This window comes from Heterodontus francisci, chromosome 17 (genome assembly GCF_036365525.1).
Source record: "Heterodontus francisci isolate sHetFra1 chromosome 17, sHetFra1.hap1, whole genome shotgun sequence".
Classification (NCBI taxonomy): Eukaryota; Metazoa; Chordata; class Chondrichthyes; order Heterodontiformes; family Heterodontidae; genus Heterodontus; species Heterodontus francisci.
The window spans coordinates 88,713,741-88,741,673 of record NC_090387.1 but is presented as its reverse complement, the minus strand read 5'-3'; the positions used below and the strand labels follow the sequence as shown (position 1 = coordinate 88,741,673).

At 40.8% G+C, this 27,933-nt stretch overlaps 1 protein-coding gene and 1 long non-coding RNA gene across 3 annotated transcripts; one reads left to right on the top strand and one right to left on the bottom strand.

Annotated features, from left to right (window-relative positions):
* Positions 1-22: 22 nt before the first annotated feature.
* LOC137379119 (uncharacterized) lies at positions 23-16,550 on the bottom strand. The gene is made up of 7 exons (XM_068049830.1): positions 16,369-16,550; positions 15,720-16,031; positions 14,604-14,912; positions 13,552-13,665; positions 13,015-13,058; positions 3,350-3,460; positions 23-3,224 (listed from the first exon to the last, which is right to left on the bottom strand). Exons 1-7 carry the CDS (start codon positions 16,421-16,423, stop codon positions 3,096-3,098), a joined length of 1,074 nt encoding a protein of 357 aa, XP_067905931.1. The 5' UTR covers positions 16,424-16,550; the 3' UTR covers positions 23-3,095.
* Positions 16,551-18,621: 2,071 nt separating this feature from the next.
* On the top strand, positions 18,622-26,386 carry LOC137379120 (uncharacterized). 2 transcript variants are annotated; one of them, XR_010976741.1, is made up of 3 exons: positions 18,622-19,231; positions 24,447-24,811; positions 25,506-26,386. It is a non-coding gene; the product is annotated as an uncharacterized lncRNA (long non-coding RNA). The 2 variants fall into 2 exon arrangements; XR_010976740.1 differs by lacking the exon at positions 18,622-19,231 and adding an exon at positions 20,054-20,323.
* The last annotated feature ends 1,547 nt before the right edge of the window (positions 26,387-27,933 follow it).

The window sequence follows — 27,933 nt, the reverse complement described above, 5'->3', positions numbered from 1 at the left end:
TGTCGAAATGTAATTTACGCTTTAATTGCAATCCATATTACTTAGGTACCAATTTTGCAAAACATCCATCAATATATTGATTCAAGCTATTACTCAGACACATATAAGCATGATTTCTTCAGAGGTAAATCAAATTATTTCTTTAAATTCTGTTTCCACTTCCGTCAATAATAGGTGCATATTTCCGTCATTCAGACCCTTCACAGGACATAACATTTCTTGAGAAGCTTCTGGCATGGTGCCACCGATCATATTAGTGACTTTAGAAAAAGCGACGTTGATGCTATAAAACGTCAGTGTGATGTCTGAAACAACAATTTATCAAAAGAAACTGCATCATAGAGCTATGCAGCACAGAACCAGGCCCTTCGGCCGATCGTGTCCGTACCGTTCTAACCACACATGCACTCTGCTAGTGCAGAGCCTTAAAGAAGCAAATTGCTTTTCTATCGGACTTGCAGAACGTTATGTTCAGACAAATATTGAAATGTTGGATGGACGGGTAGAAGGAAAATCAGACAGATTTGTGGAGCGGCAAACACCCATGAGAATGAAACTATTTGAGCGCAGGTGGAAAAAGCAAACAAGATTAATCGTAAATTCCGAAGGGATATGTTCTGGGTCCCTTATTGTTTGTCATTTCTTTCAACTGCATCGATGACTATGTGGGGGCTAGAATCAGTAAGTTCACGGATGACACAAAGATTGGCTGAGTGGTTAACAGTGAGGTGGAGTGTCTTAGGTTACAGTAAGATATAGATGGGATGGTCAAATTGGCAGAAAAGTGGCAGATGGAATTTAACGCTGAAAGGTGTGAGGTGATGCACTTTGGAAGGAGTAATGTGACGCGGAAGTATTCAATGAGTGGCCTGACACTGGGAAGTTCCGAGGAACAAAGGGACTTTGGCGTGTTTGACCATAGATCTCTGAAGGCAGAAGGGCAGGTTAATAGGATGGTGAAAAGGGCATATGGCACACTTGTCTTTATCAATCGAGGCATAGATTACAAAAACAGGGAGGTCATGTTTGAGCTGTACAGATCTTTGGTAAGGCCACAGTTGGAGTACTGTGTGCAATTTTGGTTACCACATTATAGGAAGGATGTGATTGCATTGGAGGGGGTGCAGAGGCGATTCACCAGGATGTTGCCTGGGATGGAACATTTAAGCTGTGAAGTGAGGTTGGATAGGCTTGGGTTGTTTTCGCCGGAGCACAGAAGATGAGGGGTGACCTGATCGAGGTGTACAAGATTATGAGGGGCATGGACAGGGTGGATAGGGAGCAGCTGTTCCCCTTAGTTGAAGGGTCAGTTAAGAGGGGTCACAAGTTTAAGGTGAGGAGCGGGAGGTTTAAGGGGGATTTAAGGAAGAACTCTTTTACCCAGAGGGTGGTGACGGTCTGGAATGCCCTGCCTGGGAGGGTGGTAGAGGCGGGTTGCCTCACATCCTTTAAAAAGTACCTGGATGAGCACTGGGCACGTCATAACATTCAAGGCTGTGGGCCAAGTGCTGGCAAATGGGATTAGGTAGACAGGTCAGGTGTTTTAATGCAACGGTGCAGACTCGATGAGCCGAAGGGCCTCTTATGCACTGTATTATTCTGTGATTCTGTGAACACACGCAATGCTTAAAACTGATGCCCAAGTGCTGGATCAGAGAGGAAAACAAGAAGTAGCCTGATGTCGAAGGTGCAGCAGTTGCTTATCGTATGTGAGGCTGGACGATTTCGTTAAAGTGGGGTGAGGGAGGAGTTGTAGAGGAGGTCGAGAAATGTGGAGGCCAATGAAACGCTGGAGCTTGGAAAGGGTGGAAATGTGTGAATAGGAACATCTTGTGTGCGACAGTACGGATTCCAGTGTTCTGAAGAATTTGAAGTTGATGATGACTGGAAGCAGAGATGACAGTAGAAATGCTTTGTGATATCAAGCTGTGATATGAGATATGCATATGTCCGTGTAAACGTGGTGTGTTTGAGAGGTACCAGTAGAAGGGTGAGCGCCTGCAGGAGTACAGAAAGGGTGATGAATGGAGGAGGAAAATGTTGAAGGGATGCGCATAAGTGATCTTGATAGTCAAAGAATGCGAGGTTGGGCGTTTAGCATATTTTTCCGTCAACCTATAAAATGAACACTTCTAAATTATGATTTATAACAGGTGAAACAGGAACAGCTGCTGGTCTCAAGCAATGCGAAAGGAAATAAGGTATTCTTGACATTCAATGCAGAAGCACTTGATTTGTCAGGGCCTCAGTATCCGAGAAAGGAACACATGCCTTTGGAGGAAGGTGTCAGGAAGTAAATTGATTATCGATTAGCATCTAATCCTGTTCTGTTGGATGATATTGCAATAAGCAATGCTGAAGAGGTGGGGAATTATGGATAGAACATCGGACTAAACCTTATTTAATCATAATAATTGTATAAACAAAACGTTGCAAGTTCTCATCTCAAACAAAAAACAAAACAGGAAAGCCACAAACTAGACAGTTGTGGCTCTGTTTATCTTCTGAACATAAACATGAAGCATGAATATTTTCAAGTAACATGATAAATGGGAATGGCTGATAGGGTAAAAATAAACAAAGAGTGAAACTATTTCTGGAATGATAATCCGATGAACTAAGAATTCATGTCAGGCAATACAATGGAACATTCAGAAATTAAAGACAAGGCAGTAACGGACATTCCATGCAGAACAGAAACGCAAAAAAAGGGATACGGGGGAATAAAAATATGTATATCTTCCATTTTTAACGGTACACGCTGAATCACGAGAAAGTACACGATGGAATCTGACTGTAAACAAATATGCTGGAGAATAATGCAATAATTCACCGTGTCAAACTTGATGCAGTGTACAAAGTTGAATGAGAACAGTGTTGACAGTTCCAAAGAGGTCAATTGTGATTTTCAATGGCACATGTTCCGAGAGTTTGAAGCCGGAATGGAACGTGCCCACTACCTATTGGTCGAAGAAAAGAACTCGTTCCACGACATTGGAAAAGAACGGAATGCTGAAATAAAGGTAGTAGCAGGGTAAAATTCATAAACAACATAAGTGCATCCGGGATGTGCATATTGATCATGCCGTCCCAATTTAGTTGCTGTTTTTAACCGCTGCGTAGACTAGACTTGTTTCTTTGTGTTTAGACTTCGCCGTTTTCGTAGAACCAGTCAAATTCAGAGCAAGGTAAGTCAGGTTGCTGTCAGTGGTGCTCTGTTTGGCCTGTAAAACATAAGTTGAGGATGTTTTAATTTTCGTTCAAAGAGTTGTAGGAAAATTTCTAAATAATTACTTTCTAATATCATCTCTGCACCAACTATTGTTTCCACGTCTGAATTGAGATATACCTCTGCATATTCTCTGCTTTCTTCGTGTTGTTTTGGAATTTCACGTTCCCTTGAGCCGACCACAAAAAGAGAAGCGTTCATCAGTTTGTCCTCAGATGCCTCTCGTTCTTTCTGGAAAATCCATGTTTAGCATTCATTAACTTACTTTTCCGGAGTTCCAAGAGTCAAGAAACGATTATTATCATGGGAAATTAGGGCAGCATTTTTGCATTGCCATTGCTAATAGCGATCTACTGCTCGCCAAGGAACAATAATCAGAAGCTACTGGATTTTACGGTTCTAAACTGCTTGCAAACTCATAAACGCCATTGTTCAATATGTTGAAATTTAGCAGAGAACCTCTGCAACTATGCTATTTCCTGAAGAATACGTTTTACGCTTCAGTGCAAAATAATCGTTTTTCTACATTCACAAAAAAAAAATGCTATGCTCCATTACGTTCTGTTATAAATTGAGAATGCAGTTTGTTATATTCATTACTTCAAACTTCAATTGGTATAAATAAAAAAAAAACATGGATTGCGCTGCGTTACCTTGTTCGGATATACAAAGCATAAAATAGTAAATTGAGGGGCAAATATTCAATGGCGCCTTCCTTACCTTCGAGCATGTGGCGTAATTACAGGATAAATAAATGTATAGTTAAACGGTTGAATTAAAGAAAAATAAAGTATAGAAACAAATCATATATAGTCGTAAATGGAAAACCAGGTTAATAATTATGCCGGCTATAAAATGAGGAAGGCAAGCATTTCGATTGAAGGCTCGAAAAGCTAACACTTAAGATTGTATTTACATTGGATCGTCCAAGTACACTGGATGTTCCCAAGTATTTAGCAGCAAATTTCTTATTTCTATGACGTGGTTATTGTTCTTTTTCATTTAGACAAATATGCCAATCAGTTGATGCAGAGCATGCTCAGGTAAATAATTGCAAAAAACAAAACAAAACAAAACAAACAAATGGCCAGTTTTTCTGTGTTGATTTTGTTTTGGCTAAAGCACATATCGCAAGAATTGCATGCTATTTTTAAAATCGTGTCCTCAGATCTTCCAGGTAATATTGACCAACCGTAGGAAGCCGTGGTTTGTCTGTTGATCTGCACCACTGCAAATAAGGCCATGAATAACACGCTGAGTATTGCACGTGAACATCAACGTACATTATGATTTTAGCTCCTGCAGTGCGCCTTTAAGAGATTACCTACAGAGTTCAACAGCGCAGTTATGAATTTAAAGATTTATTTGGTGTAAGATTTTTTTGGTGTACCATTTTTTCACGCTTTCTGTCAAAGTTCCAGGAAGGGTTTAATTTGCTTTGTACTTGCGCGCAGAGGCACACGTAATCTGGACACAAACGAATTAGGTGATTTAAAATACTGAGCAATGTTGGCTTAACCATGTGATGTGTACAAATACAATATTCCCAAATCTCCTCTATATTTTATGGTTGCCTATTTATCCCGACACCCAATTGCATCTCCACCTATTATAAAGGTGCAACGCCCAGCTACTGAGAACTAGATATGAATGTCGTGCAATAACGCTTGCTTGAAGGTCATCTCAATATGACTATCATATTTCCAGGCGCACCAAGAAATAAAGTCCTTTGACTTGGTGTTTTAGTGCAATTTTTGAAAAAAATACCCTCACTAAATTAAGAAGCAGAACTTCAAAGGTAATAATCTCTGCGTTATAACCAAGCCACGTGCAAATTGGCATAGGGCAAATGATATTATAGAAATTAATGCCTGGCTCAAAGATTGGTGTGATAGAAGTGGATTCCGGTTCATGGGGCACTGGCACCAGGACTGGGGAAAGTGGTGTACCGTTGGGATAGTCTGCAACTGAACCGTGCTGGGGTCGGTGTACTGGCGAGCTGCATAACTAGGGAGGTGGAGAGGGTATAAAACTGCATAGTTGGGGGTGAGGGATCAAATTTGGGAAGATGTGGAAAATCAAAGAGCCGAGACATGGCAAGACAGAAAGGTATTAATATGGGAAATAGTAAGCAGATTGTGACAGGGACCAAGCGTAAAAATCTAAGAGCAAACCAACAGATAAGGCTAGAGCACACAAAAATAATAAAAGGACAAAACTAAAAGCTCTGTGTCTGAATGCATGTAGCATTCAAAACAAAACAGATGGTCTGAGCGTGCAAATAGAAATAAATAAGTACAATCTGCTAGCCATAACAGAGACATAGATTGGGACCTGAATATTGAAGGGTACTCGGCAGTTAGGAAGGACAGGAAGCTAAGAAAAGGTGCAGGGGTAGATCTGTTAAGTAATGATGATATTAGCACAATGGAGAGCGATGATCTAAGTTCAGGAAACCAGATGTAGAAGCAGTTTGGATAGAAATGAAAAATCATCAAGGCAAGAAGTCACTTCTGGGAGTGGTGTACAGGCCACCTAACATTAAACACACTGTAGGACGGTGTGTAAGGGAAGACATAATGGCAACTTGTCAGAAAGCTACAGCAATAATTATGGGGGTTTTAACCTGCATATAGATTGGAAAAATCAGATGGCCAGAGGTAGCCTAGATGCGGAGTACATAGAATGATTTCAGGATACTTTCTTGGAACAGGACGTTCTGGAACTAACCAGAGAGCAGTTTGTACTAGACCTTGTATTGTGCAACGCGATAGGATTAATTAATGACCTCGTAGTTTAGGCACCCCGAGGTAGCAGCGATCATAATATGATTGAATTTTGCATTCGGTTTGAGAAAGAGAAGAGTGAGCCCATGACTCGTACTTTAAGCTTAAATAATGGCAATTATGAGGCCATGAAAGCAGAGCTAGCTGAAGAAAGTTGGAAATTTACGTTAATAGATTGGTCAATAAAGGTGCAGTGGCAGATATTTAATGGGATTATTCAGAATACACAGAATAAATACATTGCAACGAGAAAGAAACATTCCAAAGATGGGAGCCGCCATCGGTGGTTAACTGAAACAGTTACAGATAGTATGAAACTTAAAAGAAAAAAAACAAATAATTGTGCAAAGATGGGAGGAAGGTCAGAAGATTGGACAGAATATAAAAAATAGCAAATAATGACTAAAAGAGTGATAAGTAAGGTACAATTCGAGTACGAGAGAAAGCTAATTAGAAATATAAAGACAGATAGTTAGAGTTTCTGTAGATATTTCAGAAATAAAAGGGTTAATAAAGTAAGTATTTTTCCTATATAAAGTGAGTCTGGAGAATTAATAATTGATAATAAGGAGATGACACATGAATTGAACAGACATTTGTCATCGGTGTTCACTATTGAGGATACAAGTAACATCTCAGTATTAGCTGTAAATCAGGAAATTGAATGGAGGGAGGAACTCAAGGAAATTACAATCACCAGGGAAGTGGCACTGAACAAATTCTTAGAGCTGCGGCCTGGAAAGCCCTCGGGCCTGATGGACTTTATCCTAGGGTGTTACATGAAGTGGCTAGTATAATAGTTGATGCATTAGTTATAATTTTCCAAAATTCCCTTGATTCGGGAAGGTTCCATTAGATTGGGAAATAGCCAATGTAAATCCTTTATTCCAAAAGGAAGGGAGACAGAAAGTAGGAAACTGCAGGTCAGTTAGCTTAACCTCTGTCTTCAGAAGCTATTATTAACGTTATAGCAGTGCATTTAGAAAGAAATAGAGGAGTTCAGGCACAGTCAACATGGTCTTGTGAAAGGGAAATGATGTTCAACCAATTTATTGGAGTTCTTTGAAGGAGTTACATGTGCTGTGGATAAACGGTAACTGGAGGATGTATTGCACTTAGATTTCCAGAAGGCATTTGATAAGGTGCCACATCAAAGGTTAGTGCAGAAAACAAAAGTTCATGGTGTAGAGGGTACAAAGTTAGCATGGAGCGAAGGTTGGATAGCTAACAGGAAAGTAGGCATGAATGGGTAATTTTCTGATTGCCAAGATGTAACGAGTGGTCTGCCACAGGGATCTATGTTGGGGCCTCAACTTTTCACAATTCATATAAGTTACTTAGATGAAGGAACGAAGGTATGCTTTCTGATGACACAAAGATAGGTAAGAAGGTAACTTGTGAAGACGACATAAGCGGGTTACAAAGAGATATGGATAGGCTATGTGAGTGGGCAAAAACCCAGCAAATGGAGCATGATGTGAGAAAGTGGGACATTGTCCACCTTGGCAGAAAGAATACAAACAAGCATAGTATTTAAATGGTGAGGGATTGCAGAGCTCTGAAATTAAAAGGGATCTGGGTGTCCTAGTGTATGAATCGCAAAAGGTTAGTATGCAGGTACAGCGCATAATTAGGAAGACTAATAGAATGTTGCTGTTTATCGTGAGGGGAAATAAACACAAAAGTAGGGTGGTTATGCTTCAGCTATACAGAGTATTGGTGAGACTACATCTGGAGTACTGTGCAAAGTACTGGTATCCTTATTTAAGAAAGGATCTAAATGCGTTGGAGGCGGTACAGACTGATCCCTGGAATGGGTGGGCTGCCTTCCAAGGGAATATTGAACAAGCTAGGCTTGTATCCTCTGGAATATAGAAGCGTAAGCGGCGACTGGATTGAAACATATAAGATCCTGAGGGAGCTTGGCAGGGTGGATGTGGAAAGGATCTGGGATTCTCTCTTGTGGGAAAATCTAGAACTGGGGTTCACTGTTTAAAATTAAGGGGTCGCCCATTTAAGACAGAGATAAGGAGATTTTATTTTCTCTCAGATGGCCGTGAGTCTTTGGGATTCTCTTCCTCAAAAGGCGGTAGAAGTAGAGTCTTTGACTATTTTAAAGGCAGAGGTAGATACATTCTTGATAAGCAAGCAGGTGAAAGGTTATGAGGGGCAGTTGGAAATGTGGAGTAATCAGTTCTGCCATGACCTTATCGAATGGCGGAGCAGTTTTGAGGGGCCGAGCGGCCTACTGCTAACTCGCATGTTCGTATGAGTCCTGCAGTATATTTTCTACTTCTGTCATTTTTCTGTTATGAGCATAAATCATCTTCAAATTTCCAAAGCTTCCGATCTTAGGTTCTTAAGCTCGATGCGTATTCTTCACAAATGATGGGAAAATCAGAGTAGCAACATATTTATAGATGCAGTATCTGGCGTGAATTCCCGGATACTTAATACTGATTGACGCCCATTTTACGGTCTTGCATATTCACATAACATTGGCTGTGAACCTCAAGCTGACAGCCTCTGTGGAATGCATACGGGATGGGCCAATTTGTATATCTAACTTCTGGGTTGCGCAGATGAAAGAATGTTCCAGGGCGTCAGTCGATATAGTTGGTAAATGTTTTATAATATCGAAGACGAGAAATTACTATACTCTCTTGTGATTAACACATGATTTATATTCATGTACGTTATGTGAAAATAAATAGCTTATTGGTCTAAGGGCACCTGAGGGCACCGGAATCCTTATTATCTGTTAGCTGGATGGAACGCTGTTGTGGGCATGTGTCAGATCATAGTATTGAATGCACGCCATTCCTGGGCCTGATTGTTACGGCTCTGCTTTAAAGGTCTCCTCCAATCCTAAAATTAAATGAAAATTTGCATGTAGTCAGGGCCACAGTGTCCAATTAGGAGAGAGAACAGAGATCCGAGATGAGGAAATACCTAATGGTAACACGTTATCTGTTGTAAAGGCATGGGGGAATCTCAAATTATTCTTAATGTCTTGAAGAACATATATTTACAGCGACCTTTTCCACAGTTTTGTCAAGCTATTCATCAGTCATGACAATAACGTTCAGCGGATTAATTAAAATGGTAGCTTGAGAATTGAACGCAATGTCTAAAAAAATGAAGAAATAATTAAAAATGAACAACTATTTCTGAAGCTGTTGAATTGTTCTAAAAAAACGTATTCAATAAGGTTTTCATGTTCCCACCCGGTCTATCGTACATGTGGTTGCAGAACATGGCTAAAACGATTGCGTGCAAACTGTCCTATGAATTCGCCTCGAAAGTCATTCCATTGTACGAAACTGCTCTCAGCGGTTCAAGAAGATGACCCATCAACACGTTCTGGCCAGTTGATTGCGACTTTGCCAACAACACCCACATCTCGAGAAATGTGCGCTGTGGCATCAAGTCAACTTTTTCAACCTTCCATGCACCGCAGTTTGTTCGGCCAACTGTGAGAAGACCTTGCAATTATATGTTGTTTGAGGATGCCAGCTTGTGATAGAGGACTGCAAGTTGGCGGCAAAGCATAAACTGTTACATATGAGCATGCGAACATATGAATTAGAAGCCTCTCAGCCCCTCGACCCTGCTCTGCTATTCAATAAGATCATGCATAATCTGATTGTAACCTCAATTCCACATTCCCACCTACCCCCAATAACCTTTCTTCCCTTTTCTTATCAAGGGTTACCTCTGCCTTAAAAATATTCAAATACTCTGCTTCCATCGCCTTTCGACAAGGAGAGTTCCAAAGACTCAACCATCACAGCGAAAAAAATTCTCCTTATCTCTGTTTTAAATAGGTCACCCCTTACTTTTAAAAGTGACCCCAGGCCAGAATTGCATTCCCCCCAAAGAGTGGGCTAGTGGCAGGATGGGGACGGTGGGAGGGGGTGGGGGGGGTGGTGTTGAGAAGGGTGGGGTGGTGCGTAAAGTGGAGTGGGAGGCTGGGAGGGCCCTTTCTGACTTACTCATGCATCCACTGCCAATTTATGTGGGCCAGCAGCGGCAGAAAACAGACCATTCACCTCAGGCCAATCAAGGCCCTAAAATAGCCAATTAATGGTCACTTAAGTGACTCTGCATGCCAACAAGGCGACTTCACGGTTAGTTGGTAGGCAGCTGAAGCCTCAGAAAAGCTGCCTGATAAAACTAGGCTGTCTTCTGGCGACCTGGAGACAGCCCACCTCATCGGGCAAAATGTGCCCTACGGAGGGCTGCCCCCGATGTCCCAACCATCCACAAATCTAAACACGCCCCCACCCCCCTAACTGATCCCCCTTGCCTCACCACGGCCTGATCAATTGCCCTCGATGAGGCCTCTAAAGCTTACCAGTTTTACGGTGCTCTCCGTCATCTTCATCCTTGAGCTGGGCTGCAGTCTCAGCAGCGGCCATCCTGCCTGGCGGCGCTGCTGGGACTATGAGCTTCCGGTCCGCTTTTTAGCCGGCAGCTCCATTAGTCTGAACTTTCCGCCACATGAGGTGGAAGTCCCAACAAACACCAATTATATGCCTGGGGACCCGAAAATCCGCTCTGAATCCCCAGGCCTGGCTGATGCGGGTTCTCCACCAACCCTTTTCATTCCGTTGATGGCTCACCCCACGCCGCCCCCTACCCCACCCCCAACACATTGCAAAATCCAGCATGGAGTTATCGATTCTCCCTCCAAGAGGAAACATCCTTTCTACATCCACCCTGTCAAGACGGCTCAGAATCTTACATATTTCAATCAAATCGTCCCTTACTCCTCTAAACACCAGCGGAATCAAGCCACGCCTCTTCAATCTTTTCTCATAAGAAAAAACAAACACCCATTCCAAGTATTATGCTCGTAAACCTTCTTTGAACTGCTTTCGACAGTTACATCCTTTCTTAAATAAGGAGATCAATACTGTACGCAGTACTCCAAACTGATCTCAACAGTCGCCTATATAACTGAAGAGTGACCATCTTACTTTTGTATTCAATTCCCTTTGCAATAAACAATCACATTCAATTAGCTTTCCTAATTACTTGTTGCACCCTCATACTGGCCGTTTGTGATTCGTGCACTAGGACACCCAGATCCCTCTGCTTCTCAGAGCTCTGCAATCTCACCATTTTGATAACATGTTTCATTTTATTCTTCCTGCCAAAATAGACAATTTCACACTTTCCTACATTGTACTCAATTTTCCAGATTTTTGCCAAATTACCTAACCTATCTATATCACTTTGTACTCTCCTTATGTCCTCTTCACAACGTATCTTTGTACCTATATTTGTGTCATCAGCAAACTTCGCAAGCATCCCTTCAGTCCCTTCATCAAAGCCATTTATATATATTTTTTTAAAGTTCAGACCTCGGCACTGATCCCTGTGGGACATCACATGTTACATCTTGGCAACCAGAACATGACGTAATTATGCCTACGCTCTGTTTCCTGTCAGCGAGATAATTTTCCATCCATGCCAAAATTTTACCCGCTACACAATGAGCATGTATTTTCCGCAATTGGCTTTGATGTGGCACCTTATCAAATATCTACTGGAAATCTAAGTAGTACAACCACCCACCTCCCTTTATACACAGTACGTTACTTGTTCAAATAATTCTACTAAATTGGTTAAGCATGATCTCCCTTTCAAAAAAAAAATGTCAGCTCTACCTGATTACCTTGATTTTTTTTCTAAGTACCTTGCAATAATATCTTGAATAATAGCTTCTAATATTTTCCCGATGACTGCTGTTAAGTTATTGGGCCTGAGTTTGCTTCTTTCTGTCTCCCTCCCTTTTTGAATAAAGAAGTTACATTGGCTGTTATCCAATCTAATGGAATCTTCCCCAAATCTAGGGATTTTGGAAAATGCAAACCAACGCATCAACTATCTCACTAGTCACTTGTTTTAAGACCCTGGGATGTGTTCCATCAGGACCCGAGAACCTATCAGCCTGAATCTCCAACAATTAGCTCAGTACTACTTCCCCAGTGATTGTAATTTCCTTGAGTTCCTCCCTCCCTTCCATTTCCTGATTTGCAACTATTTCGGGGATGTTAATTGTATTCCTTATCGGGAGGACCGATGCAAAATACTTGGACAATTCATCTGCCATCTCTGTATTTTCACTTATTGATTTCGCAGACTCACTTTCTGTAGGACCAATGCTCAATTTGTTAACTCTTTCATTTGAGAAATATCTATAGAAACTCTTACTTTCTGTTTTTATATTTCTAGCCAGTTTTCCCTCGTTCTCTATTATCCCCTCCGTATTCATCTTTTAGTTGTTCTTTGCCGTTTTATTATATTCTGTCCAGTCTACTGACCTGCCACCCATCTTTGCACAATTATATGCTCTTTCTGTAAGATTCATGCTATCTTTAACTTTTTTAGTTAACCGCGGATAGTGAGTCCTCTCCTTGGAATTTTCTTTCTTGTTGGAATGCAGCTATTCTGTATATTCCGGGTTATTCTGTTATTTAGTTACGCGCGTCTGGTTTACGCCAGGTTTAATCATTGGGCAAAGAGTATATAACGTGTTGAATTTGAGCAGTGAAGAATGGATGGGTGACAATAATGATCTGCATGTGCATGTACAACCCGACCATTGAGATCCTAATGTAATTTAACGCACAAGAATCAATGTTGCGACTTTAATTCATCATGACGTCCGCCTGGTTAGCACAAAGGAACAAACAACGTTGTGTGACGTCTTTAATAGTATAAATTCTTGTTTATAATATTATGACATTTTGATGAGTTAGTTTTAAATAAACAATATATCTGACTTCCTAAAATAGGTTCGGGTTTGTAAAGATTTCGGCCATTATTCTATATTCCAATCTTTACAGAATAAATTGTGCTTTCGACAGAACAAGGAAACATCAAGACTGAATCCAAAGATGCTTGAAGCAGATTCATTTGAGTACAATGTCTCGAACGATCAGTGGAATTTTGAAACAAAGTAGACGGAAAAAAATAAAATGGTCTTACCCGATCTGCATGCTGACTTGTATTTAATGATGTTCTTTTCCCGCCTGGTGAGAAATAAAATTAAATGCATCACCAAGAACTGTGTTATATTTGCATCCAACACAAACACCAACTGAAACAAATACAATTCTGCTATCTGTTGGATATACTGGGACCACTGGTTTCACAATATATCTCAAAATGTTAAAATTGGGCGCAATGATTTTGTTATTTCTTTGATGAAGCTGTGGGAACATCACTGCATCCATGAAATTCACTAATAGAGGGTTATAACTCAACAATACAGTTTAGCAAATTGTAGCGGAGATTTTCAGTTGAAGAAAGATGTATGTTAAACAGTATTTTCTCATCAATCTGTTAGTTAAATTGTACCATTCAGTATTACCCCTCCCAAATGTGAACTGCAATAATTCTAGTCTATACTTGCGTGTAAGTTGTTTGCTTTAATATCAGTATTTCCATTAATTTCTAATTTAAATAATGTGTTATAATATGCTGTCAGAAGATAAACTACAGGAAAGCGTGGATAGTTCATACCTTTGGATATAATGAATAGAAGCCCCTTCACAATCATAATGGCTAATACTAGGACTACAAGCGCACCACCGGCACATCCAGCTATCACAACATAATCAATTTTGGAGGCGCAATCTATGAGATTAACATAAAATCAAAATTAGAAACAGGAATGTAAAACAGATATGCAAAGCTGCAAATGTCATATGCATATATGCACGCGCACGCGTGTATATATACATATATACATGCTATAATATAATATAATATTTACAGAACATAAAGCCTCAAGAGATCCATTTCATTTTATGCAATCGCACACTAAGAGTCTGAAACACATGAATCTGGAGAAATGTCAGTAATGAGAAATCAATATGAACAATACCTCACCGAATGGTTCTCAACTAATTAATGGAAGTAAAGTTCTTTAGAATAAGTGTTCTACTACTTGCAACATGTCAGGAAATAATAAAACAAATAGTGTTGTGTGTTTAATCGGATTAGCCTGTAGCTCAAACCCCGATAAATATTATAATGGGACATATTTACAAATTCGCTTGAAATTCTCTTTGCAGCAATGTTTCATGAAGGACTTTTCTCCATCTTTCTATGTGTTTCACCAAATTACCTATCATTCCATGTTTGATATAGTATCGAGGGAGTCGCGCACTAAAGAGCGGGGACTGAACTTGGACTACTTGATGGCTGCAGGAGTGTGCAAAGCTCCAACTACTCCACTCTATCATTCCAGTCCGCACTAACCTTTCCGGTGTATGGAATTAACACACAACGTGCCATCCCTCTGTGAATTGAAATGTTCAGGAGTTAATCTGAATTATGAGAACTACTTTGAGCTGATGTCTCTATTGGCTAAGCTGCTTCTGTACAACATACTTCTCATCCCATCCAAATAAACAAAAGAAAAGGAAACTTCAACTAAACAACTAGACCAGAGCTCGGCGTTGACAACCCATAATGCAAACTCCTGCAGTAATTACTTCCCACAGATTCTTGTATATACCCATTTGTGCGATGTTCTCGTGATTAAATTACCTCGTCTCATATAATGTTACCTTCGTTAGAAAAGGTGTAGCTGGCATTTGCTGGAATTAAGTTAGAAACGTGATGTAATTGACAGGTGTAAACTGTGCCGCGATCGATTGCCTGTGACACTTTCAAGGAACTGATAACTTCAAAGAGTCCCTCCGGGGTCTTTGTCTGTTGTACGTTCGTAAATCCAGTCAAGAGTTCGGTACCGTTTATATGCCAGCTGAGGTTAAAGTCCTTCGGGTAAAAAGCAGACGTTCTGCACTGGAGACTCGTAGGAACACATGTTACCCCTTCAGATGGTGGGGATAAGATTTTCAGCGGAGCTGGTGTAGCTAAATGGATAAATGACATGATTCAGATAAAGCAAAACCTTTTACTCCTCATCTATCATGTCTTTGATTTCATGAAATAACCAACAGCTATTTCAAGCATGGCAGTTGCACTAATAATCATTATTTATACTGACCGGAGCTCAATATATTCTTTATCACATTATAGCTAGAGTTTCCTCACTGCAGCATTGACATATCACCAGCATGTCTGGCAAAACACGCTTCAAGCATTGGGACTCCATCTATTAATCCGAGTATGCTAGAACCGTCATGTTGTTCTTAGGTTTTTGCAACAGTGCAGTACGCACTCTTCTGGTTCTTCGAGAACATTTCTTCTTCTGGACAGAAAGGATTGAACTGGAATCTTTGGACTTGGGCATTTGCTGCATCCTATGCGTTTCACCAGTTTCATCGTAGAGCGGTTCAGGAATTACACTAAGATCACAGAAACTAGAAACTCACCGTGTAAACGACGGAATAGAAATATGGTTCTTCTAACTGGTTAAATTACATTTGAAATGTATGATATTGTGAATAACTCGAACAATTTTCATCCTGTTACTCCGTGCTCAAATTGAAAAAGTTCTTTACTTCCCAGCCTTGCATTCACTTTCCTTGACAAACATCAGTTCAAATAACATTTACTTAAATTTACTTCCAGTCGCTGGAACTGGACGTTTCCCACATTGTTGAACACATTTCTTTCTAAACATGTAGGACGCTGTACTATTTTGTACATAATGTCTTTCCTTATTAAAAAAAACATTGCTAAACGCATTCGACATTTTTAATTGCAAGGGCACTTACCATATACAACCAGTTGCACACCAGTTGTTTCTCCAACTGTATGATACTGGTATTTGGTTACACAGTAATACGTTCCGGCGTCCGGGACAGTCACATTCAAGAGGTGAAGGTACGCGCCGCCTCTCTTTACACTGAAGAGTTTTCTGCTGTCCTCTTGCAGAAAGGTCTTATTACCATCTCTCCACCAATAAACGATCACGTTTGAATGGTTGAGATTAAAGGAGAAAGGACATCGCAAAACAACATTTGTACCTCTGAGGACCTTCTTTGGTATAATATCAGGAGTCGCATTACCCGAGGAGTCCACAGCAACTATCAACAAAGGATGCACACAACGGTTAAATCAATCATATAAAAAGATGATCTGCATCACCAAAATACCATCCTGCGTAGAGTCCATGGATAGATTAGCAATTTAGTCTACCTAACTATCAGAATTATGCTCCAGTTTCTAGATTTGTGCCCGCATTGAAATATCATAAATGACCCCTTTATCTCACTCAGAGCTTTCTGTCGGGCAAGGAACATATGACACGAAAAGATCACGAAATTAAAGCAGAAAAAAAATCCGATTTTACGTCAATTATCAGATAAAATTATGTTTTTGATTAATAAGGAACCGTTAATATGCAACAAAATAAAAGTATACCTGGATACATAATGCCTAGAAAACATATGCCACATAATAACCCATTCATAACCATATCGGCAATGACAATACGGTAGATCAGGCGTTGTGACTGAGAACGGAATGGGGAAAGAGTGTAGAATAGATGCCTAATATCATCCAATGCAGATCTGTGAGGTCAGGCAGCACATGACTGGTTACTTGCAGAGTGAAGAAATGTATGCCTTTTGGAGTAAGAGCTACCGACATAGTTGTGACCGGAAACGGTAACAGGAACTAGCCGGCTGTCGCTGCAGCAAAATAAGGGGGGGGGGGGGCGGTGAGGGTTAGTAGTTTGTACATGAGATACCAAGTCCATAACGTATCGTTTGTTCAACCGCCAGGGAGGAAAAGTAGTGAATGTCTGCAGTGATATTGGTTCCTAGAATCTGTTAATTTGGTCTTCGGCTGACCTGAAACGGATAGCCTGAGTACTAAAGGGCTGTGGGGCAGATCCGGGCAAGAAACGCATTTTAAAATTGAGAAGGACAGTAGATTGCTGAATGTAGCCACAATTAATTGATCTGATGACAGGATCAGTTGGTGGTAGATAAGGGAACTGGATGCCAATGGAATAACTGTGTCGACATTCAAATTTACCTTCCAGTTGTTTTTTTTTTTGTTTTCAAATTTGAGAGCCTTATGTGGACAATAGATGTCAGCCATTTTGTTATAAACTGTGACTGCAGTTCAAGTTCAGAGCTCAAGCAGCGGTACAACTCACCAGTCAGGCTTCAAATTGACTCGAAAGCTCACTGAAGATAAGCAGCGTCAGTTCGTGATGCTCTCCATCAGGAGGATCAGTCCGCTGGGTTGTGAGGCTGTGTCCAAATGTCGGCAGGATATTCTGACATTAAATAAATTATTGAATTAAAACGGAGGTGTAGAATTATCACAATTGATTCACTTTAGTACATTCCTTTGAAACTTTGCCCTCCGTCCCTTATGAAAATGCTTTAACTTGCGTGCACATCTGCTGCAAAATGAAATTAACCCCATAGTCCGTGATACCAGCAAGAAGGTGCGACAGCATTTCCACTGTTTCCTCACGATGTCCTCCCGTACTTCGGGGCAAGTTCGGCTGAACTTCCCTGATATTCCATCCTTTATTATTTTACAAGGATTTGGATCTCAAAGTCAAACATTTGACAATATTTCGCTTTCAATTTCGATATGCAAGTCGTTCTCCATGATGCGTTCCAACGTAGGCCGTTTTACGAATGAGGTAAAGGAGAGACATTCACAATTCAATTTGAGGTACGGAGATCCCAGGGTTTAATGAATAATTGATATAAATCACGAATTTTAATGGAAACAATAAATGCCTTGTGCAATAGATTGATGACCTGAGACTAAAAATAAAACACTATTGTTATGTATTGCAGTTAGCGGCTTTGTTTACTAAATAGATGTCGCAGAAACGGCTGTTAGAGCGTGATTTGTTTCAGTTAAATTATTTTGGAATTTTGAAAGCATTCCTACCGAACTCCCGCTTTAACGTGGTCGAAATATGCACTGAAACTCCCGAGGATGCTACGGGGAATACCTCCGATCCTCAATAAACACTCAGTGCCATGGCATTTCAAGGTTCATAGAAATCATATGAAATTGTGTATCCGCGATGGCTTCAGTCTGTTGCTGCGCTTTAGTTAACAAATCAGCATTCAGGAGTTAGTTGTCTTTTTTATTGAACTAACATATTCCATCTGAGTGATTAACTGGTTCACTTGTTATTCGATAACTACCTGCATGACCCCCTGGCATTTATTGTCCATACTCATTTGTTGCCTTCTTGAAATGTCACAGTCCGTGTGGTAAAGGTACTCCCACAGTCCTGTTAGATAGGGATATACAGATCTTGTCCGAGCGACGATGAAGGAATGGTGATATATTTCTGTGTCAAATTGGTGTGTTGAGGTGGAGTTGGAGGCGGTGGTATTTCAATGCGCCTGCTAACCATGTCCTTCTCTGTGGGTTAGGTCACGGGATTGGGAGGCAATCTGGACGAAGTGGTGCATAAAGCAGCCACGCTGGGCTACTAGTGGAGGAACGCACTATTTACGGCAATGCACGAGGTGCCGATCAAATAGATTGCTTTGTACTCGATGTGTCTTTCATCCTAAGTGTTGTTGGAGCTGAATTCATCCAGTCCAATGGAAATATTCCATCATAATCTTCACTTGCACTGTGTAGGTAGTGGAACGACTTTGGTGAGTCAGGATGTGACTCAGGATATGAATCACTCGGACTAGTACATCAAGCCTCTGACCTGCTCTAGTAGCCACAGTACTCATTCAGATGATCAGGTTAAGTTTCAGGTCAATGGTGTCCCCAGCATATTTTTGGTCTGCGGTACCAAGTTGGTGTTGCCATTGAATCTAAAGAAGAGAAGGCTAGATTCTCTATTGTTAGATATTCTCAGTAGTTGGCACGAGTCTGTTGCCAATGTTACCGACCACTGGATGATGTCCTGGTTTTGCTGCATGGGGCGATGAATTGTTTCATCATCTGATGAATTGCAAATGGAAATGAACACTGTGCAATCATCAGTGAACATGCCTACTTCGGACATTATGATCGATAGGAAGTCAATGATGAGGAAGCTGAAGATAGTTGCGATTTGGAGATTGACATTAGGAATTCCTGCAGTCATGTCCTGGGGCTGAGATGCAGCGTCTCATTTTAAAGGGGTTCCTTTGTGCCCAATTCTGTCAAATTGATTCTTGATGACAAACAATTTGCTATCACCTTACCGTTGGAAATCAATCCGTTTGTCCATGTTTGGACCAAGGCTGTATTGAGGTCTGGACCCGAGCAGTTTAAGCAGAACCCAAACTGAGCATAGGTGAGCAGCTTATTAGTGAGTAGGTTGTCAGTTGCTAACACTGTCGACGGAACGTTCCATTACTTTGCCGATGACTGAGAATAGGCTGCTAGCAAGGAAATCGGCTGGATTGGATTTCTTCTGAAATTTGTGGACAAAGCTTGGCTGGACACCTTTCATCATTGTTAGATATATGCCAGTGTTGTAGCAGAATTGGAAAACACTTGGCAAGAGACGTGCCTAGTTCTGAAACCAAGTCTTCAGCACTAAATCCGGATTTTAGCAGTGCTCAAAGTCTTTGCTGTAGCCGATTTGCTCAACTGTTTCTCGACATCACATGAAGTGAATTAAATTGGCTGAAGATTGCCATCAGTGATATGCAGAACCAGGATGTGGCAAAGTTGCAACATCCCTTGGCAGTTGTTGCTGAACACGCGAAGTTTTCAGCCTTGTCATTCGCACGCGTATGTTGGCTCTGGTGATAATAAGGATGGGATACTCGTGGTTTTTTCCAGTCATATTACTTGTTTAATTGTCCACCAGAAATCATGAATGAATATGAAAGGGCTGTAGAATTTTGGTCAGTTAACTGTGGGATCGGGTTTATTATAATTTAGGCTGGAAGGAGCATTAGCAATTCTGCAGTTTACCGATAAAATATGCAAATATCCGAAATTAACACTTTTGCAAAACTTAAGTCGTCAGTTAACAGCATCTATAAACTTGCAGAAGTATGAAACTTCTAGTCGAAATAAAAGCTGCACGTCTTAACCTCAGGCCAACTGTAGGATGTTTCCACTTGCCTATATGCTCGGCTGAATGGGAACGTTGCGCAATAGATTGACGTACAAATGGTTTCTGTGGTTTAGGTTAAGTCAGTCGAATACCATATCCATCCAGTGATGTCAGTTCTTGTTTGCTGCATGTAAAAGGAGAAGGCTTTTTTTGATGAAGTGATATGAACTCGGTTCCACAGGGACGTCAGATTTTATGGTGCATTTGTATTATTGGTCTATCAACAGAATATCTTTCGAAAACAATTTAGATTAAATAGTTAGCTTCGTCGTCTCGGGTTCGCATTTTATGCATCACGAGCACACTTCGGAAATGTGTGTGAGTATCCAATCTGAGGCCTTATATAATACTTAGAACATAGAAATACAGATAGAAAATGTCATAAAAAGCAGAAGGAAATTGTGCTTTATTCCTTAGAGAGATAAATGTAATCGAACGGCAGTTGTGTTTTTTATTTATATGAGGCATCGTCATTCTAGAGGAAGGATGTGATTGCACTGAAGAGGGTGCAGAGGAGATTCACCTGGATGTTTTTTTCAGAGTAGAGAAGGCTGAGGGGGCACGTGATTGAGGTATTCAAAATTATGAGAGGCATCGCTAGGAATAAACTCCCCCCCCCCCCCCCCGCCCTCCTTAGTGGACGTGTCAGTAACTAGGGGGGCATAGATTTAAGGTAAGGAACAGGAGGTTTAGAGGGGATTTGAAGAAAAAGTTTTTTTCACCCACAGGGTGGTTGGAATCTGGAACATTCTGCCTTAAGTGATGGTAGAGTCAGGAACCCTCACAACATTTAAGAAGTATTTAGATGAACACTTGAAATGTTATAACGTACAAGGCTACGGGCCAAGTGCTGGAAAATGGAAGAAGAATAGATAGGTGCTTGATGACCGGCACGGACACGATGGGACGAAGGTCCTGTTTCTGTGCTGTATAACTCTATGACACTATGACTATCAAACGAGTCACATTTGGTATTTTGTGATCTGTTCTAGCTAGGCTGTATCTCACAACTAACGTATCAACTTTTCGATGTCATTGAATTGTGTTGTGAGGAATAACAGATTGGACCAACAGAGAACGATTCAGCTGGGCTTTTTCTTCACTGGAGAAGATAATAGCGATGAGAACCTAAGGGAGCCTGTTATTTTTCTAAAAACCTTTCAATAAGAACACGAGTGACAGATTGCTTCGTTTGATACCAAATGATAATGGGTTCGGAATTGTCAGTAAAGGAGTAAAAGGGGAACTTAGGATTGATTCAATACGAATGGTTATCAAAATTTAGAATACTTCAATAAAAGTGATGACACCGCTGAGGCTGTCGCCATATTTACGTTAAAACTGGAGGAGTAGGTGGAAAGAATGATCTTTTAAAAATCAGTTGGAAATGGTGATCACTGAAACCTATCTTTATGTTCACTCCCACATGAAGGCAGTGACGATGGGTTTCTGCTCTGTGACGGTCAATGCTCTGTATTGCACTAAACGGGCACTAAATGTGAGCTGTATAAATCTGAGAAAAATGGAAAGGTACTAAGCACATGCAACACGAAACATTATAATGCAGAGTACATTTCAAATGTGTGTGGGGGTGACCGTAAGGCTCCCAAACTTACATGAGTTCCGAAGCAACGACCTGCGTCACGTAGAGAAACGAACTTCACACCATTGCAAAAACATGACAACATTAGCTATGGTAATATTGCATTAGCAGCTTCGGATCGTGGATATCCTCAATACGGACGCTGAAAGGTACTGCTTAGCTAGCTTGCCTTTTTTGGGGGAGTTTTGTCACCTCTGCCAAAAATGTCCAAGGAGCTGCCATTCCTAATCAAGACCATCCTCGGCAGAGGAATTGCCTACTCACTAATGTAATGAGGGGAAGCACTGTTTAACTGGCTAAGAATAGAATTCATTATAAGTATTCATGATTCATAATATAACAACGTCAGCACTTCAACCCTTTTTTCGGAGTTTCGCGTAAAACACCCAAACTTCTGATGAAAGGTCATTGACCTGAACATTAACACGGTTTATTGTTCTACAGATGTCGCAGGATGCGTTGCTTATTGCCAGCTTTTGTTTTGTTTTGCTTTATCTCGGACATCCAGCATTCGCTGTATCTTGCTTTTACACAACGTATATTATTCACTTTCCCAATGTTAAGATTGTGGGGCTAAGCTTCAGTTAGGTTAATATTTTGCGAAGTTGCATATACTCTTTAGACCTCCAGCACGCAATTCCCGCGTCATGTCAGCAGACGACAATTGTTATCCAAATCTAGAGCTCCCTGGATGATTAATTGAATCATAAACAGAAGGCTCATTGTAATGTCTAGGCTACAAGTGCAAATATGATCAACATGTATGAAAAAAGTGGGTACGATACAAAGTGTTATTTTATTGACTATAGATATAAGAGTAAATTTAATGTCAAAGGAAAGGATGGCGCGAAGGAGAGGCCAAGGAAGAAATTTGCTTACGTAGGCAGAGGGTATGGATAAAGCTCTGAACGAGTAATTTGCATCTGCCTTCACAAAACAAGAGGATGCTGCAAATATGATAGTAAAGGATGTGAGGGTAAAGAAATTGGATAGCATCATGGATAAAAAGGAGATATTTTAAATGTGGCAGCGCTAAAACTAATTTGCTCAGAAAAGTAATGGTATAAACGGCGGAGGCTTTGGCCACAATCTCATAATTCCGCTTGGATATGGGGCTGCTGCCAAAGGACTGGAACATTGCAACAGATATACCGCTGTTCACCAAAGGAGGAAATAACTGAACCTGTTAACAACAGATCTGTTGCTCTAATCTCAACAGTGGGAAATCTTCTAAGGACCATTATCTCAGGTATGTTTTTTTTGGCTGGAAAAACTAAGTTAATCACTGACAGTCAACACGGATCTAACAGCGGCAAATCGTGTCTTACACAATTAATTGCGTCTTGAGATGCAATAACAGAGAGTGCTGATTGCATTGTCGAGATACTTGCAATGGTGTGCCAGCCCCGTCAATATTCGTGACCCCATTCTGTACCTTCGTGACATTCCAATAATAATTATGATGCCATCTCAGCTAGCACAGCACATCCAAACATGAATACCATATTTGTCTGATCATTTAGAATAGTTCGTCGGACACTGGTGTAACAGGTAAAGAGTTGGCCACGTCTTCGTCAGAGAAAATCAGATCAAGTTAGTCATCCTGCATCCAAAATATTTTAAAAAGCCCAGATATTGCAGGAGTATTGACGGTGAATCTGTTACGGTTCGCCATTATTCCTCCTCTGAAATGACAGGAAAGTCTTCAATTTGCACAGTTAATTGTGGAAATCCAGAAGTTGCTGCCAGTGATAGGGACAGTGTTTAAATCCCCCTTCCACAGAGAAAAATCAAGTAGAAATAATTGAACTGACAGAAAGCTGCCCTTTACACAATTTGGCCCGATATAACAACCCTCGCGAAAGTTACACCCGTTTAAAAACGTGTAACTGTGTTCCTAGTAGTGTACAAAGTGTACAATTACGGGAAAGCAGCCTCGCTGTCTCAGGAAAGCATTTTTACGTTGTGGAATGTGAAAATGCATCATTCTGATAAAAATCCCATATTTCGAAAATAATACTTTTTAAAAGTGAGTTTGTTTAATGTATTTCAGCTTCCATCTTAATCCCAACCATTTAATCAACTCTTGCAATGTTTAATTAAAATTGAATAATTCGGTGCATTTTATGTCCCAGCTTGCTCCCTGTGAGAATACTTCAAAGTGATTGGTTGCTTACGTTGCTTGAGGGCATAACTTTGGAGCGTGGATATCCCTTTGTCTTGGCACTCGATTCACACTGACTTTCAAAATGGAGAAATTTACGTCAGATAAAACACTGGATCTCTGTGGGTATCTTTCTTTGGTGTCAGTGGCAAGTACCGTCACATGGCCACTGACGAAAACCTGGGACTGTGTGCATCTTGTAGTCTCAGAGCTTAAGTTGCCAATTCTATTTTCTTCCAATTTTCCTAGCTCCAATTCAGCCTTAATATCCTTATTTGCTTATGTCTCTCCTTATTTTTGGCTACCAATTTCTGCCCTCATTCTCTCACGCTCTGTCTCTGCTGTCTTCCGCACGATCATCGCAATAACATTCACAGCAGCTCATTCATGTGTTAACTGATTCTAATTTTCTCTGTCCATTCCTGTTCCGTTCTCCACCTGTGAACTCCACGAACATAAAAGGAAGAGACAGTTAAGCGAAAAACATGCAAGTGACAGGGGTCCGCAATGGATCCTCGGTGATCGAGTGGCAGCTGCAATAGCTTGGTGGAAAGGGACAATTGCCATGTCTGCAATATGGTTGCGCGTCTTCTCTAAAAGTGAAATCTACTGTGGGAGCATGATTGATGATCCTAGTCTTAACTCTTGTTTCTTTTATTTTTTGAACCTGCAAGACTGCAACGAGTCATTGCAACGAGTCGTGAACGATGGTTTCGCATACCTTATCCCAGCAAGAATTCAGGAAAAATGAATATTATAGATTCTAAAGAAAATCTATTACCTCCAAAAAATGACATCCGTAAAGAACGTGCGTGCTGTTTCAAAAATGATCACATTTCTGCCAGCTGATGTGCCTCACGCTTCCAGTCCATTCAACCTGTCTTCCCAGTCAACACCGGTCAGGATTAGACAAAAGTGTCCATGCATTATTCATGGGGAAAGCAGCTCTACCTAAAGTTGGAGGTGCCACTCAGCTTGCTGCACTCCAACGAAAGAAGAGGCATGCTGCCGGAGAGCTTCTATTTTACCCGAATTTGCGGTGAGTAGTAAAGGAACCATGCGAGACATTCATTATACTTACTGTTACCCACTAACAGTCTAGGGGCTTTTTTTTAACTGGAAGTTGAGATTATTAGAAAGACAAACACATTGTGCCTCCCTGTGCAGGGGATGGGGGTCCTGTATGAGCAGGCGAAGCTAACGAATGTCTCCTTGATAAATCAGACGTAACAGTCCTTATTGAAACAGGCAGAGTCTAAATCAGGAATTTTAAGTTCGAATTGTTAATCCGATGGCCCGTATTTTGTCGCAAAATTATAGGGAAGATCGAGATGTTCACCGCTATTGAGAGCCAGAATTTCACGTCAACAGTGTGTCTCACTGGGCCCCAGAAAAAACAAACTTCAATGATGGCCGCGAGTAGCCGCTTTTGAAAGCAGCAGGACCACTGTTGTGGGAATTTGGGCTAATTGCCCACGACATGCGCAAATTTTCGCGTTCTTTGTATTAAAGTTGATATGAGCAACCGATATCGGCACATATCTGCCGAGATGACGGGATGAAGTATGAACAGATTTAATAAGAAAAAAACGTTCATTGTATTGCAAAACTTTGGTAAAGGTTTCGATACATCTGAGCGGAATATAATCTAAGATGCTGATTATTCTCTTTTATATACCGGAAAACTGGTTTTCTTTGGGATGCAAAATCATGTTTGTGTGTGCCTGCTGCAGATTGCAAAGTGAAAAGGGAGGCGTGGCAGAAGGATTTTGGAGCTCGTTGCACAAGGAAGAAAGGGGCTTGCGATCCAACTGCAATGCAGTTAACGGCAGCTTAACAAGGTCTTGCAAACTATGGTATTGGCGGCGTTCACATTCTCTGGTTACATGCACAGTATTTCAGATAGGAGCTATTTTGAGGCCCCATTCCTCCGTTTACTGTCGGAGGAAGCTTCCAATGTGAAGGCTGACTGAGCTTCCTCATTAGCAGGCTGTTCGCGTTGAGAAAGATATGGAAAAGAGCTTTTACCGTGCCACCATAAAAAAAGTGTTGTATCATAATCAATAATACGTTTTTTGTGTGCTTTTCTCAAGACTACACATGAGGTTTGCATTTTACACCACTGATTAAGATCAAATATATATACGCTTTCTGGCAGTTCTAAGATTCTGAAGACCTTAGGGACTGAAGGAAAGTTCTACTAAGGGTTATCAAAAGGACAGAGATTTCTTCTTTTTCAACTGTTCATCTGGTGCAATGACTTAGGGGAAATGTGACAGTTGGTGTGCTTCTAGCAATCCCTGTTTTTGTTTTTTTTTTGTTTGTTTTTGTTGGGAATTTCCACTTTTTTATGATGTACATGAGGCAGTCCTGAAAAATAAAAACATGAACAGCATGGATGGTTGTGGCTCATTTTGGCTCCATTCTTTAAAGGTCGATATGCCTGGGATTGAGGGCATGTAGAGCAGATCAGATCAGCTTTACACAGCTAAAGAGGTAATAGTCATAGGCAAAATTGGAATTTTACCGATCTGGAAAAGCTGCAGGAAACAGGCGAAAACCAAGCGAATATTTCATTGCAGTCAACTTTTGTTAAAGTGCTTAAAGTAGTTAAACGTGTATAAAAGCTTTAATAAAAAAATAAACAGTTCTTCAAGTATTTTAAATGATTTTTCCAACACTCACCTGTCTTTGAGATAAGATTGACCTCAGGGGGCATGCCCTCAGCTGGTTGTGAGGTCTTGTAGATCGCTTCGTTGGTGGACCATGGTGCAGCAAGAAGTTAAAATTATCACTGCAGCTGCTGAAACAGATGTGTTCACATTTGTCAGCACGGTCAGTGCCACATGTCGCCGCTTCACTGCTGTCCTCAAAATCCGGGACAATATCAGATCATGTACTGAACGTAAAATAAAGAAAAACAAGGACAATGGAAAATAAGAGAAAGAACAGAGACAGAATGTAAAAAGAAAACTATTTATTGTCGAACTCCAACAGTAACTAGAATTTGAAAGAATACAGGGGAAAAAACAATTGTGAATGTTCATCTTTATTGCCAGACAGGTTCATTGACTGTATCTAAGCCTTACTGAACTATTAGCATAAGAACGTAAGAGCATAAGGACTACAATCAGGGATAGGCCATTTGACTCCTCGAGCCTGTTCCATCATTCACTAAGACCATGGTTGATCTAATCGTGGCCTCAACTCCACTTAATTGCCTTGCCCCAAGAACCCCCCTCCCCCCCCCCACCAACCTCCAAACGCCCGCCCCCCCGGCCCCACCTAACCTTTGACTCAATTATAACTCCAAAAATGTTCTCATCTCAGCCTTGAATATATTCAATTTCCAGTCTCCACTGCCTCCTGTGGTAGATAATTCCAAAGATGAACGACCCTCTGAAAGAAGAAAGTTCTCCTCATTTGCATCTTAAATGGGAGACAGCCCTTCACCTGAAACTAGGCCCTCTATGTCAGGAGTCTCTCAGGAGAAGAAACAACACTGTCAAGCCCCTTCCGAAATATACATGTTTCAATAAGATCAACTCTCATTCTTCGAATCTCCAATGAGTATAATCCCAACGTTCGCAACCGCTCCTCATATGACAACGGCTTCATTTCAGAAATCAGGCTAGTGAATCTCCTCTGAACAGCCTCCAATGCAAGTATATCGCTGCTTAAATAAAGAGACCAAGCTGTACACAGTACCGATTTGTGCTCTCAACAATGCTTTGTGCGGCTGTACCAACATTTCCCTACTTTTATAAGCCATCCTTCTGGCAATAAGGTCTAATTCCATTTGTTTTGCGATTATATCCTGTACCTGCATGCCAGCGCTCTGCGATTGATTGTACGCGGGCACCAAGATCCCTCTGTACCGTAGCATTCTGTTGACCTTCACCAGTTAAATAATATTTTGTTTTTCTATACTTTCCACCAAAGTGTATAGCCTGAGATTTCCCCACATTATACTGCACCTGCCAAGTTTTTGCCCACTCACTTAACCTATCTATATTCGTTTTCGGACTCTTTATGACTCCTCACAACTTTCTTTCCCACCTATCTTTGTATTATCACCAAATTTGACGACAACAAACTCGGGTCCCTTCATCCAAGTTTTTAATTTAGATTGTGAGTATTTGAGGCTCCAGCAGTGATTCC

Bases quoted from the DNA above. Each gene is read 5' to 3' on its own strand.
- LOC137379119 (XM_068049830.1), bottom strand. From the start codon at position 16,423: ATGGTTATGAATGGGTTATTATGTGGCATATGTTTTCTAGGCATTATG. The intron at 13,059-13,551 runs GTATGAACTATC...ATTTCTCACCAG, and splicing joins TCTATTCATTATATCCAAAG to GCGGGAAAAGAACATCATTA. The intron at 3,225-3,349 runs GTATATCTCAAT...TATGTTTTACAG, and splicing joins AAAGCAGAGAATATGCAGAG to GCCAAACAGAGCACCACTGA.